The sequence below is a fragment of the Temnothorax americanus genome, unplaced genomic scaffold, assembly GCF_048541705.1.
Source record: "Temnothorax americanus isolate GAGA-0224 unplaced genomic scaffold, ASM4854170v1 Scaffold4, whole genome shotgun sequence".
NCBI classification, from domain to species: domain Eukaryota; kingdom Metazoa; phylum Arthropoda; class Insecta; order Hymenoptera; family Formicidae; genus Temnothorax; species Temnothorax americanus.
Window position 1 is genome coordinate 4,316,994 of NW_027509547.1, and position 19,620 is coordinate 4,336,613.

Sequence of the window (19,620 nt, forward strand, 5' to 3'; positions counted from 1 at the left end):
GTTTCTAAAAGTTGTTCTGTATAAGATATGTGATAAATCGATACGATCTAAATAGCAACAGCACGTTAGTTACATCTATAGTATATTTGATACACTTTCTCATTTGGGTAATAATCACGATTGTCTTGCACAACACTGACTGCCGGTGTATAGATATAGATTACGAATTCTTAATCACGTGTATATATCGGAAAGTTCTAACTCTCTTATCCAAAAGTCGCATGAAAAAATAATTCGCTTGAATCCTGCTCCTACATAATTTATTTTTGTTTCAGCCTTAAAATGATACGATAGATATATCGCATCTGTTCATATTGATCTATCTATTTATCCTAAATACGAACTCTCGAACATTGCAAGGCACCGCATACTTTCCGACATAATTATCAAATTAACATTTGGAAAGGATTTAAACAAAATTTTATCGCTCTAAATTATAATCGAAAGCAAATTAAGTCTATTGCAAAAGTCTTTAATCGTCTGTTTAGTCCGGATTAAAATCATTATATTACTAATATTACCAAAATATCTTTCAATAAATATATCACACAGTTCATTTACTTAATATTTAATAGTTTATATATATATATTAAAATATAAGTCACACATTTAAAGAAAAGGAAAAAATATAGAAATGTATAGAATAACAAAATATAATGGGAAACATATGGGTGAAAATGACGAAGTACGGAGATGATTCGTTGAAAAATTATATTTTTTCCATTCTGGCACGAATCGTAAACACAACATAATTTATAAATTAACGTACACAATCATCATCAATCATTTATACAAATTTTCATCAGCATTTTATCGTTACAAAAGATATGCTTTTGTTTGGGAATTGGAGATCAAAATCTCTTCGGAGACAAGCTTTTTTGTGCCATGTAAGTCGGAGAAAAGGGAGGTGAGTTTGAGATTCAAAATATGTTTTGTCTTATATTCAAGTTAAAAATGTGTTAAATATTTATCTTATAATATATTATAAGACATTGCCATGAATTTTTTTTCGTGAAGTTGAACTCTCTCTCCCTTTTTCTGATTCGGTGACGGTAAAGGATAAATGAATCAAATGGAGATAAGTAAAACGGAAAATCATATAAAATAGGATGAGGAAGAAAAGAATGGAGATAATGAGGAAAGACAAGAGAGGAGAATAGAAAGCTTGACTCATGAACGGGATAACAAAATAAATAATAGAAGCATAAACATGATTAATCACTTAACAACGTAACTAGAGATAATAATAATATTAATAATAATTAATAATATTAATAATAGAAATAATAATAATCATACGAATGGCTATATATACTTGTTAATAATTACAAGAACAGGTCTGGCACGGCGATCGCTTAACTGCCCGAAGACGCGAACGTGTTTTGTTCTTTTCTCACGTCTCTTTTCTTATACTTAAGTTACTACAGACTTATTACGCAAGAGATTCTGTCAGTTTAAGGCTGAATTGGTGCGAGAGATAACGTCAAGTAAGAGATCTCGATGCTCTCGTTTTAATAATCACGCAAAAGAAATATGACAAAAGAAACAAACAAATAACGTTGGAACGTGCGTCAAAGACTCGATGGCACTTGAAAATTAATCGCACATCACATATTGAGATGTATATTTTTTTGTTTATAATCCTGAAGTATTTTTAGTTTCGTAATTAATTAATTTATAAGTTAAAAGGAAGCAATTAGCAAAAAATACGTTTGATTTGATTTTAGAACGGTAGCCGGTCGCATTGCTGCACATGTATTCCGACTATTATCGATTAAAAAACGAAACGAGTGTCCTCCGACTCGACGATCCTCTCTCGCGTGTCGCACCATACGATAAACACCGCAAGCAATTGTTCGATCAAGGGGGCAAGTAAAATGGCAAGCAGAGAGCAACAATACTTTCTTCTCAATAGCTACTTACTCGTCCTCTGAAAACGCTTAATCGGTAGATAGGTAATTAGAAAAAAATCTCGATATATAAAAATACAGAGATATACCTATGCGCGTATCACGCATTGCGCGTGCCACGCGTGTATATAAGCGCGTGTTGATACTTTTACTTTTCTTTCGACGAGGAATAGGAGATACATCGGGGAAGTACACAAATATACATACGTATAGGATAAGGATTAAGGACAAAACGATCGAGGCTGAGTAAGCTCGAGTATTATGTCGGCGCGTGCTGCTGAACGAGTCACCATTATGACTATCGTAAAACTATATGGAATTGACGTTTCCGAAACGAGAGACGAACTTATTCGCGGTACCGAGCAAACAGCGAGATTAAATTTCGTTTAACGCATTTCAACATAGGAGTATCTCTTAGGATAATCTTGTGGAATAAGTGCATAATACCTACTATGCACTTATTTAAATCTTTATTTTCGACGTTTTATCATATTTGCTTTTGTTTTCTCTGTAATTTTTCTCTAGATCTTATACATTTTTACGATATGCGAGAGAAATTTTGGTAAATAATGCATAAAGTACTTTTTTCAAAATCTGTAGATCTATTAGAGCAACATTACCAGATTCAATCCGCCATTTACTCGGTCTGGATACCTTATCCGTACGGAGATCATGGCTTGAGTATACTTTTAGATTGTCTTCGTCGATTCACAGCGCAAAGATACCTGTCGGATTCGCCCTTTTTCGCTTAAGCACCACAACCAGTTTCGATTAATCGCGCCGCAACGACCGCTGTTCGCGTATACTTATTTACTTAGCTTCTACAAGAAAACGTTAAAAAAATTCGAAGAGACCGTATCGATCTTGTCAATTTGAATGTTCGTTCCTCGATAACGTAACGAACTGACGCCGACGTTATCATTTCTCGTGACGTTCGACGTTACTTAATTAGCATTAATTTCGAGGTGAGAACAACTTTCAAACTGAACTTCGCGCGTTCACGTATTCGAAGCCTTTCACGAAGTCACATACTTCAAGTGCATTGTATAAAAAAATATTTTGTCTCCTTACCGGTGTGCGGCGGCGCGAATAATTAATAATCGTAATAGTTATAATAATAAAACGCAATAATAGTGTCAATAATATTACTCACTAATTAACGTTATTTCTATACGCTTTATTATGCTTTAACATCATTTTTTCTCTCTCCTCTCTTTCTCTCTCTCTCTCTCTCTCTCTCTCTCTCTCTCTCTCTCTCTCTCTTTCTGCAGGTACGAATATGTTTATTTCTTTTTCCTCATTGTCCTTATTCTTGCGATCGCGTGATTTCCCGACTCCGCATTAACAATCGCAACGCAAAACAATGATCACGATTACATTTATAACTATCAATACATCACTGTTTTTGCTTTTTTCGACTTCTATAGAAAATCGACTTAACAAGTTTTCAAGTAACAACAACTTGAGCAGGTTTCGGGCGAATCGACGAGGTTACCAATGGCGACTCGCTATTTATAGATATGGACACATAAGAAAAATATTGGCGGTAAATAAACTTTCAATCAGAGAAATTATCTCGTTGATTGATTTGATTCTGTCTCGCCTTCTTTTGAGATTGTTGACGAGATTGTTCTCTCGTCACCAATAGTTTTTCTCCGTTCCGCAAATCGCGCTCGACCGACAGATATGTTTTAAACAGGATAACTCTAAAACTGCTCACTGAGGTCTAATGAATCTTTTTTATAATTTTTTATATAATCTTTTGTTGTATCTTCGATTAATTTAATATGATTTTAAATCATATTAAATTCTGGACAACGATTTACGTTTCGATTTATCTTTTAGTTAAAGAATTTATATAAAAAATAAGAAAGATTTCATTAAACCTCGACATACAATTTACTGGGGTTGATGCGTGTGTTAATCGCGTGTCCGAAATATTCATCTAAAATTTGGCACGTATGTTCGCGTCGCCGACGGGCTACGTTCCAGATTTCTCTACATAGTTAATGTTAAAGATTAGGAAAGTTTTTCGCGAAGAAATAACGCGCGATGTGATTGATTATGTACATACAGTATTATTGAACACGTGATCGTTTTACGAGCACGATAAAAACACGATTCGATTCTAACGCTGAGCCTTTAAGCACCGCTTTCATGTACCTCCGTGCACTTGTGCGGCCGAGCAGGAATGCTTTATTTTCAGCTTGTGTGTGTCTCAATTTTATACTCGAGAACGAAAAAGCGAAAGATGTACAAAGAGAGCAACTGGTTAGGTGCCGTATCTTTCCCATGACAATCAAGAAATTTCCGAGAACAGCAATCGATACAGTTGATAACCAAATAAGATCTTAAAAAAAAAAATAAGATTAAGCTTTAAGAAAAATTCTAAATTTTGAAAACATTATTAGAATATATCTAGAATACATAAAGATATATGTAATGCAAATAATAATTGCAAGTGAGATGAGGAATAAGTTTATTGATAAATTAATAATTTATTACGCATGGCATGCAAATAGATTACTCTCGGACTGTTCCTTGGCCGAAGTTGTAGTCGCGATATTGTGTGTCGCGATGAAACATTAGGAAGAATAAAACGCGAATCGCGGAAACAGAATCAGATGCGGAGGGCGAAGAAGTACGATAATACTGTTCGGCATTGTTCGCTGTTAACGCGCGCGATCGCGTGTGACGCGTGAAAGATGATAATTTTTAGGCAATCCGTAAAAAAATCGTTAAACAAGAAATAATTTATTTTTTAATAAATACAATATAATACTCACGGGAGCGAAGTTCATTTTTATCATTCAGCTCTCCATGCTGCTTTCGACTGCGAATTTAACTCTTTCGCTGAGCAGAGTGTATAAGGGAGATTTCAAGTTTGCAAATATAGTAAAAGATTGCAAAACGTTGCAATAATTTTGAAGCAAAAAAAAGTCACTTTGTAGAAAAAGTTACATGCACACTGTTAATGTATTTTCCAATTTTTAATATCATAAATGAAAAAGAAAAGAGAAGAAATCATCGTTAGATTTGCATAAATCTATTAACAAATTCTTTAAATATATTGATGTAGTTATATTATAAACTTTTTTGTAGGAACTTTTCAAAGTGCAGCGAAAGAATGAAATTAACGCGTCTAGCTGCAATCCTCTTCCAAAATAGTCGTCTCAGAAGTTCAAGCTCGATCACAGATTCTGATTAGTGTCCGTCGGAATTCTTGCGAAATCGAATTACGACAACAAAACAAATTTTGCCTCTCTCTCGCCGATTCTCTTATTCCATCAAGATCGCGATCTCTTCAAGTATCGATTTTTTCTAACGCTTGGCTAATATCATGAAGGTTGTCGAGCGGTGATTTCGCTCTCTCAACATGTTCCCACGAAGTCCTGATCGACCCGCGAAGGTTCCTGAGGATCCTCGATCGATTCTATCGCGATGTCCTCGCTGAGACCTGAAGCTAGAGTGCAACCAGGGTCATCCGACCGATCGTTGTCATTCAGCTTTAATAACCGCCGATGGCGTCCCTGTCACGTTTTGGTCGAAAGTGGGACATTCCTCACCAGCGAGTAGACCGGGTTCGGTCTTGGGGATAGGACCGTCCGCGCACCGATTGTGGGTTTTCAGATGCCTGGTGATCATATCCCTGCGACAGGCTGCATAGGCACACTGCGGGCACTTATACGGCTTCTCGCCGGTATGGGTTCGTTGGTGGGTGCTGAGGTGATCAGATCTGCTGAACACCTGTCGGCAAGTCCGGCATGTGTACGGTTTGACGCCGGTGTGCAGTCTCATATGCCTGGTCAACATGTCCGACCTCGCAAAACTCCTCTGACACACGTCGCAAAGGTATGCTTTCGCCGAGGCATCATGGAGACCTTGTCGACGATGTCTGGATGCCATGTGCTTTGCCAGACGATCATGCAGACTGAACATCTGTCCGCATTCTGGACAGACGTAAGCCACGTCCGCGCCCGGCGCCATTTCCTCAACGACGGGTAGAACCTCCAAATTATACCGTACTGCAACGCTTTCTTTTGTCGTGGGTGATGCGACATCGCCCCTGACTACGGGCACGCTGACGGAACCCCGCGTTACGATGCCAGACGGTAGCAACTGAAGAGACGGTGACCTGCTGGAGGCTGCCGAAGCAGCCGCGGTGGACTGTAGCATCAGATTCTTCATAGAGAGATCCAACGGCGATTCTTGAGGACTTGTACCATCACTCTCGAGAGAGCTACTTCGCGGAGGATGATTGACGACAGAGGAAAAGGAAGTGGTCGCGGCTGGTACCCGCGTTTCGTCCCACTTGGGCACAACATCTGAATCGGAGTGACTGCGTCCGCGGAAGGTGTCGCCTGACGACGACGATGACAGGTACTTGGTATGCATGTACTGCTCGAATATGCTATACGTGCCGCATATACTGCTGTACGTGAAGCTGGTTCGCGACAGCGGTGTCTGCAGAGAGGTCGCCGACATCATCGCTGCCGACGCAGCCAGCGACTGTGAGCACTGGCTGCACATACAGTCCGAGTACTTGGTCGCCGACAATCGGTGGTTGTTCTGATAGGGCGAGTAACGATGTCGATGATGGTGATGTTGATGATACGAATATCGGTATGGTCGGTGGGGATGATGGTGATACTGCTGACTGATCTCGTTGAACTCCTCTTCGGTTGACATCACTGCTTCCGCATCTTTTAACCTCAATGGTAGTTGGCCAATTACGGCGGTGGTATCCACAGCGGATCGCGAGGACGACGATCTGGGCGAGCCGAAGACATCTTCCTCCTCGGACACGGGACCGCTGCCTTCGAATTTCAACACCTCGCCTTCGGATGGTGAACTGCGATGGGCCTGCAATGTGTCCACTACTTGTTCCAACCGTCTTCGTTTCTTGCGGGGGTTCCGGTGGTTGCGGTTGGCCGTCGCCGCGAGGGTGTTGTTGTTCGTACAGGAGGGTGGTGGCGGCTTGGCCGGGCCCGGGGGCGCGGCTGCGGCGTCCTCCACGGCGCTCTCGGCCATCGTCATCGAGGATGCGCGGCACCCGCCGCCTGGGCCCCTTATGCCACCTACGACACCCTCGGCTACCACCGTACTACCACCCACCTCGTCCTGAAACAATTAAAAGATAATGATGTGGTTATTCGAAGATGCTCATGTTATCTACACGAGTTTAAATAAATTTTTTAATTTAGCGTTTAAACAGTACTTGAATAGCACTGAAACAATGAACAAGTGTGCGGTGACGTTTATAGATTAAATTATCTCACATGTGCATTTGCTTAATTATTATTTCGATAATCTGTTTAATCGTTGAATTAAATTATGCCTTATTATGTTGATATATGTCTACGCTAAGGTTTATATAATAGATATATTACTTTACTTGCTTCGGTCGTGATCTTTTTTCCAATTTATGTTAGAAATTAGTCCTAGTAGTGTGTCACATTGTTTTGAGCTTTTCGACTCACGAGACTCCTAGAGATATCATTGCCACCTTTGACTAGAGAGGATACGGCCTTAGAGGCGTTCAGGCATAATCCCACGGATGGTAGCTTCGCACCACCGGCCGCTCGACCGAATGCGTGAACCAAATGTCCGAACCTGCGGTTCCTCTCGTACTGAGCAGAATTACTATCGCATTGACTGGTCATCAGTAGGGTAAAACTAACCTGTCTCACGACGGTCAGAGTATGTGACTCGGGCTTGAATTTCACAAGATATATAATTTCACTTGAACGCAATTAATTTTCAAAGAAATAACTTCCAATTATATGTTATCATACTTTGAGATTTGAGCGCCATTAAATTAGATGGTATTTTGTTGACGCTAGCTTGCTAATGATAGTAATTGACATATCGTGCGGTGACATTTATACGGGCGAGGTTTAGATTCGCAGGTGCTAATAAACTATGACTTCGTAATAATATATGAATTTATGATAGCGCTACTTGTAAATGAAACGTGGTTAATGATAATATTCCGAGAGACATAAACTTCGATCAATTTATGTTTAATATGATCTCACGTAATGCAAATAATATTATTAATTATAACAAATAATTCAAAATTTATAAGCGTTCATATATTTTCGCTATTTTAAGCGCAAAATTTAATAAATTAAAAAGAAATATTACAAAAGTACAAAACTTAGTATGTCTATTAAAATAGACCAGCAAGAATAGGACTTTATTATACGACTTTTGAAAAATTTGTTTATAGTGTACCAGTTTAACATATAAATATTATAAAATAAGACATCGGTCTTATGCATCGGTTCTCTGTCATGAAATGCGATTTATGTTAAAAGCAAATAGGTTAACGTGAGCAACATCAAAAATTAAAAGTGTCGAAAATTAATTCTTTTACAAAACGTTAAATATAATTATTATATTAATCGCGAGAGCAATGAAATATCAGTGTGAATGACCGTTTGCATATAATCTTGCCATCTTACCAATCCCAAAAGAACAGGTATTGACGTGCAAGACCGCGACAGGTGTGGACTGCGCGTGACTCGTCTTAGAACGAATGGCAATCGAGGTAACGGAGGTCTTCTGGAGAATGGGGGAGACGACGAAGAAGCGCCAAGTTGTCGTAACAAGACGCGATTAGAATATTCGTCACGTTTTTGCGCCGCGATATCGACCGATCATTTGTCATTAGTGCCGTGCGGCCGCCATTAAAAGCCGAGAGACGATCGCCTCTCGACGAGATCGCGCTCGATCCCGTGCCGATTATCGCGATACAGCCCCGTTTCGACCACTCCGCGACTAACGGAACATTTTTTAACGTTCTCGATAAAAGAATCTTGCCCACTTTGTAAACAAGCGGCATCATCATTTATTGAAACACGGTCGTTACTAAGGAAATTAATTAGAAACGGAAGAGATTTGTCATGGGTTAATTGAATATCTATTAAAACATTATTGCGCGTTTCTGAAAGTGTAGAAAATTGCGTATATTTTTGACGATTCACGAAGTGACAGATGAATAATGATACGCTGTGTTCTCTTGGTAGAATACTGCAGAATTTTCGACGGGGACCTAATTCCCACGAAACGAATATAGACGAAGAGTCGTGTGGGATTTTTAAAATATTTATCTTAATCCACCATGTGTGTAAATGTATGTGTGTGGACCACACTGTTCGTCTTGTTCGATGTGACAACGTCACTTTGTCATAAGACCGCGCGATGTAACTTGAGAGATGTATCTGCTGAATATTTGAAATTTAAATCGCGCGAGCACACGAGCACGTGAATCAACGAACAGACTACCGATGACTGGCATTTAAAACCGCGATTTTTTGACAGCGTGGGCGAATTTCTGTTGTTCATGTGCAGCACTCTAAAAAAAATTAACTCTGGGGACTCCATTACCGGCGGTTCTTATTCTTACTTGCGGCTCTTTTACAGATGAAACGTTTATAAAATCCTAAAAATCAAACATGATGTAAATAACTATACTTATGCGACGTTATCCAATCTCGGTAAAACTTATGATGAACTTTAGGATTTCGCATCGTTTTCGTTAACCAACGGCGTTAAAAAAGAGACATATTAGATTAAAATAACCGATTAATTTTCTGTAAGTGTTTATATATTAAATGAAACTATAAGAGGAGAGCAAAAGAAATTCAAATCAGATTTTTAGGATCTTTCAGTTTTGCCGACTAAATACATCATTGAATATGAGAAATCAAACTGCGAGGTATCTTTTTAAAACCAATACATACGATGACACCCGATGTGACGGTATCTTGGCGCCCACGTATGCGTGCATAATCTCAATTGCAAGTCTGCCGTCGGTCTCGATAGCACGTCACGATCGTAGAATAAAGATTCTACTCAGCTTCCTGGAAAAACGCGGTATGTCGCGTCGCGGACGCGGATGTGGAGAATTGTCCAACGGTTTTCCAGCGGCTCCAGCGTGCTGCATACCGACGCGTACGTGCGTAGTGCGCCGTTTCGAGACCGATCTTCGCGGCCGGCACCGCTTACCTCCGATGAATACCGAGAAATCCGTTCATGGAGAAACATGCGAATTCCTGGCTACAGTCCCATCGCGCGGCAGCGAGAGGCGGACTTCGATAGTCGCTTAAATGACGTCGCTTAAGTGACTTAATGCGGCTGAATCCGCGATTTATTTCAATCCACGTGCGTCCTTCAACTTTGCACCACACACCGGGGCATTCTCGGGATTCTAGAATAAGGACTCGTCGCTGTCGCGCCTTTGTCGCACAAAAAAACTGCTTTATGCGCATTCGAAAGTCTTGTTATGCTGTTCTCTTAAAGAGACAGGATCAATATTAACATGTTGGCTAGTGATTGTTTTTATTAGCTAGATGACACTTTTGCAGGACATGTATAGTGGCGTCACATCAGAAAAGAAGCGCGTTCCTAGCGGGAGGTTGTTCTTGAATAAAGTGTTTGGTTAGATGTCTTCTTAACAAAAGTTATATTTATGCTGTCAATTCATAGATTGATACTTGCATGGCTTGATTACAAAACCGCATCAATCAAAAGAGAATAGATAATAGATCTGAACATTCATGTCATAGAATAGCGCTTCGATTAGAGAAGATCCGTAATGAATCTTGTTTGACGGTGCTCGAGGCGCTTCGGTCTTTTCTTCTTTACTATACAGTGGCTATTTTTTTATTCTTCTCGGCGCCGCCACTTGTCCTACCCTTCTCCGCCTTCATTCGCGGAGAGAAAGGGTCTCGATGATCGGTCGTAAAACGTAAAGGGGACTCGTAAACGAAGTGAAAAGATATCAGAACGTAAATGTCGAGAACAGGTCCCCTAAAGAGGACGGTGTGGGCGTACTTACTCGCTACCTTCCCACCACCTTGATTTTTTCCTTTTTGCCTTCGCTCAGGATCGAGGAGTACCCTTCTCGAGAGTTTGCTGCGATATTTCATTATTCTCTTTATTTCTCTTATTCTTTTCGATTTAATGAAATTATCTTAAGCTAACAAAAAGCACATAAAAAATAATTGTATTCCATATGATATTTAAGAAGTGTTCCCTTGATGATTAAGAAATTTAGATTAAGGCTCTCAAGTGCTAATCTAATGATACAAAAATTTTAAAATGTATTAAAAATGTAAGACAGAGTATTGATTTTTTAAAAGTATACAACAAAATATTTATAAAAATTTATAATAATTTTCTTTGTGAAAAGAAAAATATATATTACATTCAGTTCAATGTAAGCAAAATATTTGTATCGAGAAAGAGAAGTAGTAAAGATGTTGCTATCTACGATTTGATACACATGTGATGATTTGAGGATATGAGTTTGCAAGAAAACGGAGCGGACGATCATCGGTGAAGAATTCCAGCAGGAATGCCCTCGAGCAGGCACCTGTAACCGTGGCTCGACGGGAGAAACAGAACAGGTTGAGACGTGGGCGTGGGTGCTCTGATCTTTCTCTCCTGCACGATCTGCCCATATACTGGCCATTGCGCCACGGCAGTGATGGGTACGATTAGCGCGCGAGTTTATGTTCACTATTTCTTGAAGACATAGATACATACAAAAAACATTTTCATTTCCTTAAAAAAATAATTTTCTTTGTCAGAATGCTCTTTGGCGTTTTACACTCTAATAGACGCAACATAAAAAATGTGACATTTAAAAATGAATTTTTATCTTAGAATTTTATAAAAGTTTTGTGTTTTAATCGTATCAACATTGTAGTTACAAGTTGTATTCCATAATCGCAAATGATATAGCGTCTATTAATACGATTTGATGCATTATTAATCGTCATTTTCATTTACCTAAACGATTAATTAAGATGTAATTAGATAGATACGATCTAAAAAAAGAAATATCATAAGGAGTTATTCAAAACAATGTCGTCTTTGTAAAAAAATATATAAAAACAAATGTAGTTACACGTGTGTGTTATATAAATGTGAACGTGACTCGCGCCTTTCGCTATTGGCTGTCCATCCGGCGTTCCTGCTTCGGAAAGGAAGAGCGGCCTTAAGGCAGACAGGCTCGCCGCGGTGGCGGTAGGACTCTGGCGAATTGCTACCAAAAAACCAGACGGGCTACCGAAGGGAAGCCGGTGGTTGGTATCTATATAGGCTACGAGGTAGTGAAGCTGCGACCATCCGAGCGTATCTTCCCTCGAGGGCGAGGCCCGCAAAAAGAATTAGAGGAATCGAGACGGCGATCGAAGGTCGACGATCTGTCTCGACGAATGAACGTTCGTTAACCATTAGGCCTTTCTGAAGCATACACCAGCCGGTGACTCGTCTAGGAGATTGACAACGTATATCAAGCCTACGAGCTGCGGAGGACTCGTTCGCCAAGCACACACTTTTCCGCGGAACGAGTTGCAGAAGCGCAACGCGTCTTTCCTCATTCTGTTTCTTTTTTCTCCGCCTCTTTCTCTCCCTCCATCTATCTCTTCCTTTCTCCGTCTTTCTTCCCTCCGCAGAGCATTTCTCCTGATGCGGTCTCTCTACGATGCAAAGAAGTCGCTATAGCTCGAGTGAGCGTCCGTCGCGCGACAGATTTTATCGTCGGCGGAAAATTACGGGTTATCGAGAGGGTGATTAATGGCCCCCCGCTGGATATTGGACAGTAATTAAATGCGTGGCAATTTGTGCACCGCGCAGATATAGTGTGTGCGTATTCATGGCACGACTGACAGGCCAACTAGACTGATTTAAAGTTTTACGAGACGAACGAGGCGCGCGCGGGCGCGCGCGCGATCGTTTATCTTTCTCTGCGTCTTCCTCGATCCTTGTCGGCTCATCTTTTTTCCTGACGAAGATGCTAACACGCTGCCATGGCATGCCTCTTTTTTTCGTTTCGTGCGTATATATACGACGCGACGCATATAAAGTGTAGCAAGATTGCGCTCGACTTTGCGGAGGCTTTGATTCTACTTTTTGACGGAAACGAGCTAGGTAGGCTCCGTCATACATATTCTGATTCGTGTTCGAAAAAAAAGCAATTTGGCGACGCAAAAAGATATAGGTACATATAATTTGTCGAGAAAGATCTTTAAAACGTTCAACGATATATCTTATTGTATATGTTTATAATTTTATACATATATTATATAATAATCGATATGCATGCAGATAGATAGAAAGATAAAAAATCACGTAAAGTCTCAATGTAGCTTTTTCGAGAGATTCGGCATGCATTTATTATAAAAGTAACCTTCGTGGTTTCGCTTTATAGAGAGCATCGCGATACCGGAGAGTCGCCAAGAGTCTCCTCCATTAGATAACTTCCACAAAAAGATGTCAGCCTAAAACGCGGTTTTTATAATTGCGTCTGCGATGGCGAGGCGGGACTTGGCGCTCATAGGCAGATATAGAGCATCGTCGTCCTCGACTCTTACGATCTAGTTAGCGCGATCCATCGATCCGATTGGCGTGTAATCGATCGTCCTCGTCTCTATAAGGGGACGGGCTAGAATTCGCTGAATCACACCGCCTTCGGGACAATTTGCCGATATATGATAACGCCCCGTTTCCTCTGATTCCACTTGTTTACGCTGAAATGGCGATATCCAGCATATCATGCATATTATTGAATAAGACATTAATTCCGTATTCTTCATTTTAATGGATTGTACCATACATAGATATGTTAAGTAAATAAAAAGGAAAAACAGGTACATATCTATATATATCTATCTGTATTTTATTCTCGCGCACATAATCATTTTTTACTATAAAGGCCACCGCACACAAAATGCATAGCTTAGCATAAGCATAGCATAAGACCGCTAAACCAATGAGCATCCAGCATAAAGTCGCCATATTGATTTACATAAGATGCCTTAAGGATTTCTAGTTCAATTGTTTCTTTTCACGCCACGTGTAAATGCATTATAATTCAGTATAGGTACGTTGAAAAAATTATTTCATCGCCATGCATAAATAAATTCCTTTTTAGTATATTTTTTGGAAATTTGCCCTGAAGACCGGTAGACTTCAAGATAAATCAAATTTTTAAAAAAGTATATATTCGATTTCTAATATATAATTGTATTGACAACTCTTTATTTTTACCATTCCAGTTATTCCTGTAGTCATTCCAAATAACGATATTTTTATGAAGCCTGAGAAAAGTATCAAAAATACGATATACTTCCGTTATTCACTTGTCATAGTTCCGAAATGCCCCCATCAAACTCTCCATTACACTCTGCGATCTTTAAGTCAACCGAAACGTATCGCGATTGTCACGCTGTTCTGTCGACATTAAGGCGAGTTCATTTCGACGGGCGCATAATCCGATTATCCCGGCTTCTCATTCGGTCGCGTTTTCCCGGCCGGCGCCGCTCGCATTTTATTCCACGGCATGCGTCTCCATTACGGTACGTAAACGCTCGATATTCTTTCATTTCACTTCCTGAGGGTGCAGATTCTATATATATTTAAATGCCGCTGCAAAATGCCAACCCATTCCCGCGAAACGATATTATTTCTCTTCGTTCTGATTGCCGAGCCGATCCGTTTGCGAAAGGGAGACGGCGACAGCGATCGAAGAGAGGAGAGAGGAGAGTCAAACGAGGCAGTTTGAAAATATGCTCCTGAAATTATCGTTATCCGCCGAGGGATCTCCGCGGCCGCGAAGATCGTCGAGTCGTTAGTCAGTCGGTCCCGCGGTCCCGAGACCCTCTCCAAGTGCCGAGAGAAAGAGAGAGAAAGAGAGGCGCACTGGTAATTAAACTCTCGCGCGACTTTGCTTGCCGTCGTTCGTCGGTCGACGTCGTTGGCTTTTTACGGTTTGCACCTTGCACGCCACGCCACATACACGAGAGAGAGAGAGAGAGAGAGAGAGAGAGAGAGAGAGAGAGAGAGAGAGAGAGAGAGAGAGAGAGAGAGAGAGAGAGAGACGTGACGCGTATGTTGGCGCCTTACGGGCCAGCGTAAAACTGGCCGGTAATCATTAACGACCTAGCGCTCTCTCGACGAAAACCAAAGAGAGCCGCATCGCACCTGAAAAAGCTTACATGTGCATACAGAATATTTCAGAACACTCAACCTTATTTTGAATAACGGATTTTTCCAAAGAGAATATCGAAGAAACTACTATTATATGATTTTTAACATTTATAATATTTAATATGTGTAAAATATATTTCGAAAAAGTAAAATTTCGAAGAAGTAAAATTAAATCTTCTTATTCTAAAGCAGAGTAATTTTTGTTTTTGAAAAAAAAGAGTGCCATAGTAAATCGCATTTAATTTGGTTATCGCGAAGTGCGGCAGTTTGTTGAATGAGATGAATTGCGATCGAGCCAAGAGGGTGCAAATTATAATTTATCAAATTAAACTTTACATGAATAGGTGCATATACTTAGATTATTGCGACGATTTTAACGTATAACGAAGTGAAAATGGCCGAGCCTGTGTGGGCATACATTGCGGTAATTTAGAATACACATCCGTGATGATGGCAATACGATGCGGTGACGTCCGAATCGACAAATAAATAGTCAATTCGTTTAACATTTGCTCCTGTTCGCTATATCCGTGTTGTCCGTAATCGATTCCCTTGCGTCACGGCGCTAAAGTATTCCGCGAACTCATATCATTGACAACGCAATATGAACAGCATCGTTTATAATAGTGCGCGCGATTTATCGCATGTCATTATGGTACGTACCGCGGGCCGTAAATATCAAAAGCGCAACTTGCTACCGAATTACATAAAATGATCCGCGAATAGAACGCAATGCGAGTGGAAAATAATAAAAATTTAATATCAGTTGCGCGTAAAATCGAGTAACATTGATTCTTTACGAGCACGCGCATAAAAACACACATAATCGGCTCCGAGAGCGGCACTTGAATATCCTTATAACAATCAGGGGAAAGTATCTCATGCACTGTCTGATTACACAGACATAAATCCTAACTATCGTGAATATTTGATGATGGGATTGAAAACAAACGCATGACGAAATAAGTCATAAAATGGCTCTTTTTAATTTTTCTTCTGTTAAAAAATAAGTCTAATAAATTGTATATAATTACATAGACCTAAAAAAAATCTAAAGCTTAATTTTCATAGAAAATGCTTCATTCTAATATAATAATATTTAATAACATAAAGGAATACTTTAGTAGATAATTATATTTATTAATAATGTATATTATAATTTGAAATATTTGAATATATGTATAGTTGCGATTAAACTTCAGGTTATATAAACGGTACGGTGCGCTGATTTTTCAAGATACGTCTATTATTAACAACTGCAATATAATATAAGAAAATAAATTATATAACCTATAAATAGTTAAACTTTAAAATAAGGTAATGACTGAAAACTTTCATCTCTTGATAATAACCCGCTTCAAATGGGTTCTTCTCGGAGCGTATTTCGATCCGAAACAGTTCAGATGTAAGGTACGGTGTTGTATGCGCGCTGTCCCGATGCCGCATCGAAAGTGTCATAGCACTGCAGTGCAGCAGGACTGCAGCAAGTTCCAAAATGTAGCGCAGTATTCGTTCATATACGGTCCCGGAAGTCCCTCAAACCGGCAAAATGCAATAATAACGAGTAGAAAATTTGCCAGGAATTTGACAAGAGATGTAGACATTATTACACAGCTGTAATACTTTCCGCGAGCGGGATGCAATTATTATGTCGAACTGACAAAGTTTAACCACACGTGTATGAACGAACTGGCGTTTATCGTAGTAATTACACTTTAGCTTAAACGATAATATCTGATAAAAGCGATAAGAAGGAAAAGTTTACGAGCCAACGGTCGATTCTACATTTTTGATACGCTGAGAATTACAACGTCGTTCACGAGATGGTTTCGTGTATAGTAAATTGCGATCATTAGCACGACGATTATCGATAAGATAGGCGATGTGTGATCAGACGTGAAAATAATCGATTAATTAAAAAAAGACGTTATAATAAAATTGTATGCATTTTATGAGATGGCATTTCTCGTTGATTTGCGCGAGGATAATTTTGTGCGGAATTTCTAAAACGCATGTATATAAAATTAGAAAGGACAAAAGGATATTAAAATAATCGATTTTACTTCACACACATTTCTGAAATATAATATAGTAATATAATTTGTACATATATAACCTTTACATAATACGGTATAATTTAATCTCGGGATATGGAATAGTAATTCATTAAAATTTAGTTTTATAAAGTAATAAAATTAATGATCTCTTTTTTATGATCTGACATTAGAATTATAATATCTTTCAAAAATTTAAAATATAATTTTCCGACGTCGTAAGTTAACAGATCCTCTAAAATTGATAATAAGCCAGCCCTGTAGTGCGGCGCGTATACACGCGTAAATGCATTCGGTCGTAACGGCTGTTACAATCTATCCCAACCACGGCATTCGTATGGCGGACGTTATCGTGTAATTGCGGGTTAATTCGAGGCTGGCAGACGACAGCGTACAAGGCGTGGGCGATTCCTTAGGCCTGTCTCGTTTTGTCGTTTCGCGTAGCTGCACGCAATCGCATTCGCCAAACGACAGAGACATCTCCTAGTAGTCTCTTGGGCTCTTCGTCCAACGCTCGTTGAACATATTTTACGCTTCGTCGCGCGAAACCGACGATTGTCCGTGCAATAATTTACATGGAAATCAGGCACGCGAAATCTAGAGACTCATTTACACAGAGCATGGACTCAAAGAAAGTGAAGATAGATAAGAGTCATTCATCAGACGTGTGAAAAGTATAAAAATTATTTATAGAAAATATTTTTTCGACAATACTCAATTTAAATTTATAAAAATCATTTTTCTGTTGTTTGAACTTTTGAAAACTTTTTTTTGTTGTTAAAGAGAAACGAAAATCTATGGAGCAATCCATATTCTCTTCGATGCATCGCAGAATCCGCAATGCAGAATTTTAGATAAATTCTACGGAGCGAGGGAAATTCTTGAGACCGACAATGTCAATCACAACAAAGTCGAGATCTCAACGTCGAACGCAGCTCAATTATTTATTCGTGGCGCGTGGGTGTTTGTTCGTTTATTCGATTAAAAAGGAATCGTTTCGACGAGATTAGATGCGGAGGAAAAGAAGGAATCAGAGGAACGAGTGGCACTTGGAAGAGAGTTCCACAGAGCGATGCACTCAGATGCACAAGCAGATTCTAAGTTCTCGGTGTCAAGCATAAGGTCTCCTTCGAGCTGTGGTCGTTATACACGCGTGTGCACACGCTCGCACGTGCGTGAATGTGAGTTCTCTCAGAGAGAGATCAGCCTCGGATAGGTCGGGTCTCTTTAGCTGGCAGGTATAGGCCGTATGCCTTAATAGAAACACCCACGCCCTCATTATGCGGATATCGTAAACATTCGCGGCGGACTCGCGATCTCCCGTATGCAAATATCATCGACCTCCCTCGTTCCCTTCTACTTGCCGTCCTGTCCCGTACTGCAGTTTGCACGCGATCACGTAAACCGGCAGTCTGCGTCGGACCTAAAGGTGTTTGCTCTTTTTCGATCGCGCGCAATTTCCGTATCTCGATCCTTGATGTTGTCATTATTCTATGATCGCTGTGATTTTTTTTCTATTCAGAGTTATTTATCGTATCATTATTTAGAAATCCAGAATAATGCTTACTCGAAGAAATCGCAGATTAAGAAAAATTAAAGAAAAGTTTGTGACAAGCGTTCTTAGTTTGAAACTTATTATCAAATTAGTATATCTACAATAATTGGTTTTCAATTATATAACTTTGAAGTTTAACGATTTTCTATGTATTCATCACAGAAATATCAAATTCAATTTCAGATTAATTAAAAAACGTTATAGATGAATGTTACAGTATCCAAAAAGATGCACACGTAGTCGTATAGGACAGAATTATTAAGTATAAAAAACTGCGGAAGAAAGAAGTGACCAATGTACGAAGGACCTGAGATGACTCATTTTCGTGGAGAGTTGAATTACGGACTACCGGATATGTGGTCGCTGGCAAATGGGTTTCCGCTATAATTCTTATTATATACGCGCGAACTTCCCGCGTACAAGATCCAAATCGAGAAGTGCTAAGACGTGCTTTATGAATATAACATTTAATACATTATAACACTTCTCAATCTTCTCATGCTTGTCGGAATTTAATTAGTTCAAAGTATATATTAAAATATATTTCAGAAGTTTTTTTCGTAAATCTTTTGTTTATCAAGTATTGATCACATAAAATAAAAATACATGTAAGATTATAAAATTATAAAAAAATGATAAAATATAAGTGCTTCTAATGTTATAATCGATCAAGTTCTGGTTTAATATTTTCAGAAAAAAAGTAAAAAGTAAACTAGGAAGTTATCTTTATCTTTATATGCAAAGGAGTCTTTAACGTTCGAATTTTGATTCTGAACATTCATCTCGGATTTAACAATCTCTTGAAATACGTTTATTTTACAAAGTCGTGTTGTGCTGTGAGGCGAGAAATCGCGGCAGTACAATTTGGTCGCATGTGGCATGCAATCGTCACGGTACACGAGCGCGTAGTCAGAGATGATGAAGAGAGGGACTGTGTACTTCGTCTTAACCGTCAGAGAGTATTTCCACCCGCGCCATAGGCGCGATCGCGAGGGAGATTCACGTGAATGCAAGATAGAGAAAGAGATATAGGAGCGGAAGAAAGATGAACGAGGAGAAGGAGAGTAGTAATAAGCCGGCGCATGATGATGAGTGGCCG

The 19,620-nt window shown here is 39.4% G+C and overlaps 1 protein-coding gene and 1 long non-coding RNA gene across 4 annotated transcripts in view; one reads left to right on the forward strand and one right to left on the reverse strand.

Annotated features, from left to right (window-relative positions):
* The window catches only part of LOC143902489 (uncharacterized), a 137,362-nt gene that overhangs the window by 17,160 nt on the left and 100,582 nt on the right, over positions 1-19,620 (forward strand). The gene's annotated exons all lie outside the window — the stretch shown is intronic.
* Positions 698-19,620, reverse strand: part of Klu (zinc finger protein klumpfuss) — a 65,211-nt gene continuing 46,288 nt past the window's right edge. For 2 of the 3 annotated variants that reach the window (XM_077415441.1, XM_077415440.1), the window contains exon 2: positions 698-7,031. In XM_077415441.1, coding sequence (XP_077271567.1) covers positions 5,409-6,947 — 1,539 coding nt within the window. In that variant the 5' untranslated portion in view covers positions 6,948-7,031 and the 3' untranslated portion in view covers positions 698-5,408. The remainder of the gene's footprint in view (positions 7,032-19,620) is intronic. The other variant, XR_013258385.1, reaches the window with a different exon arrangement.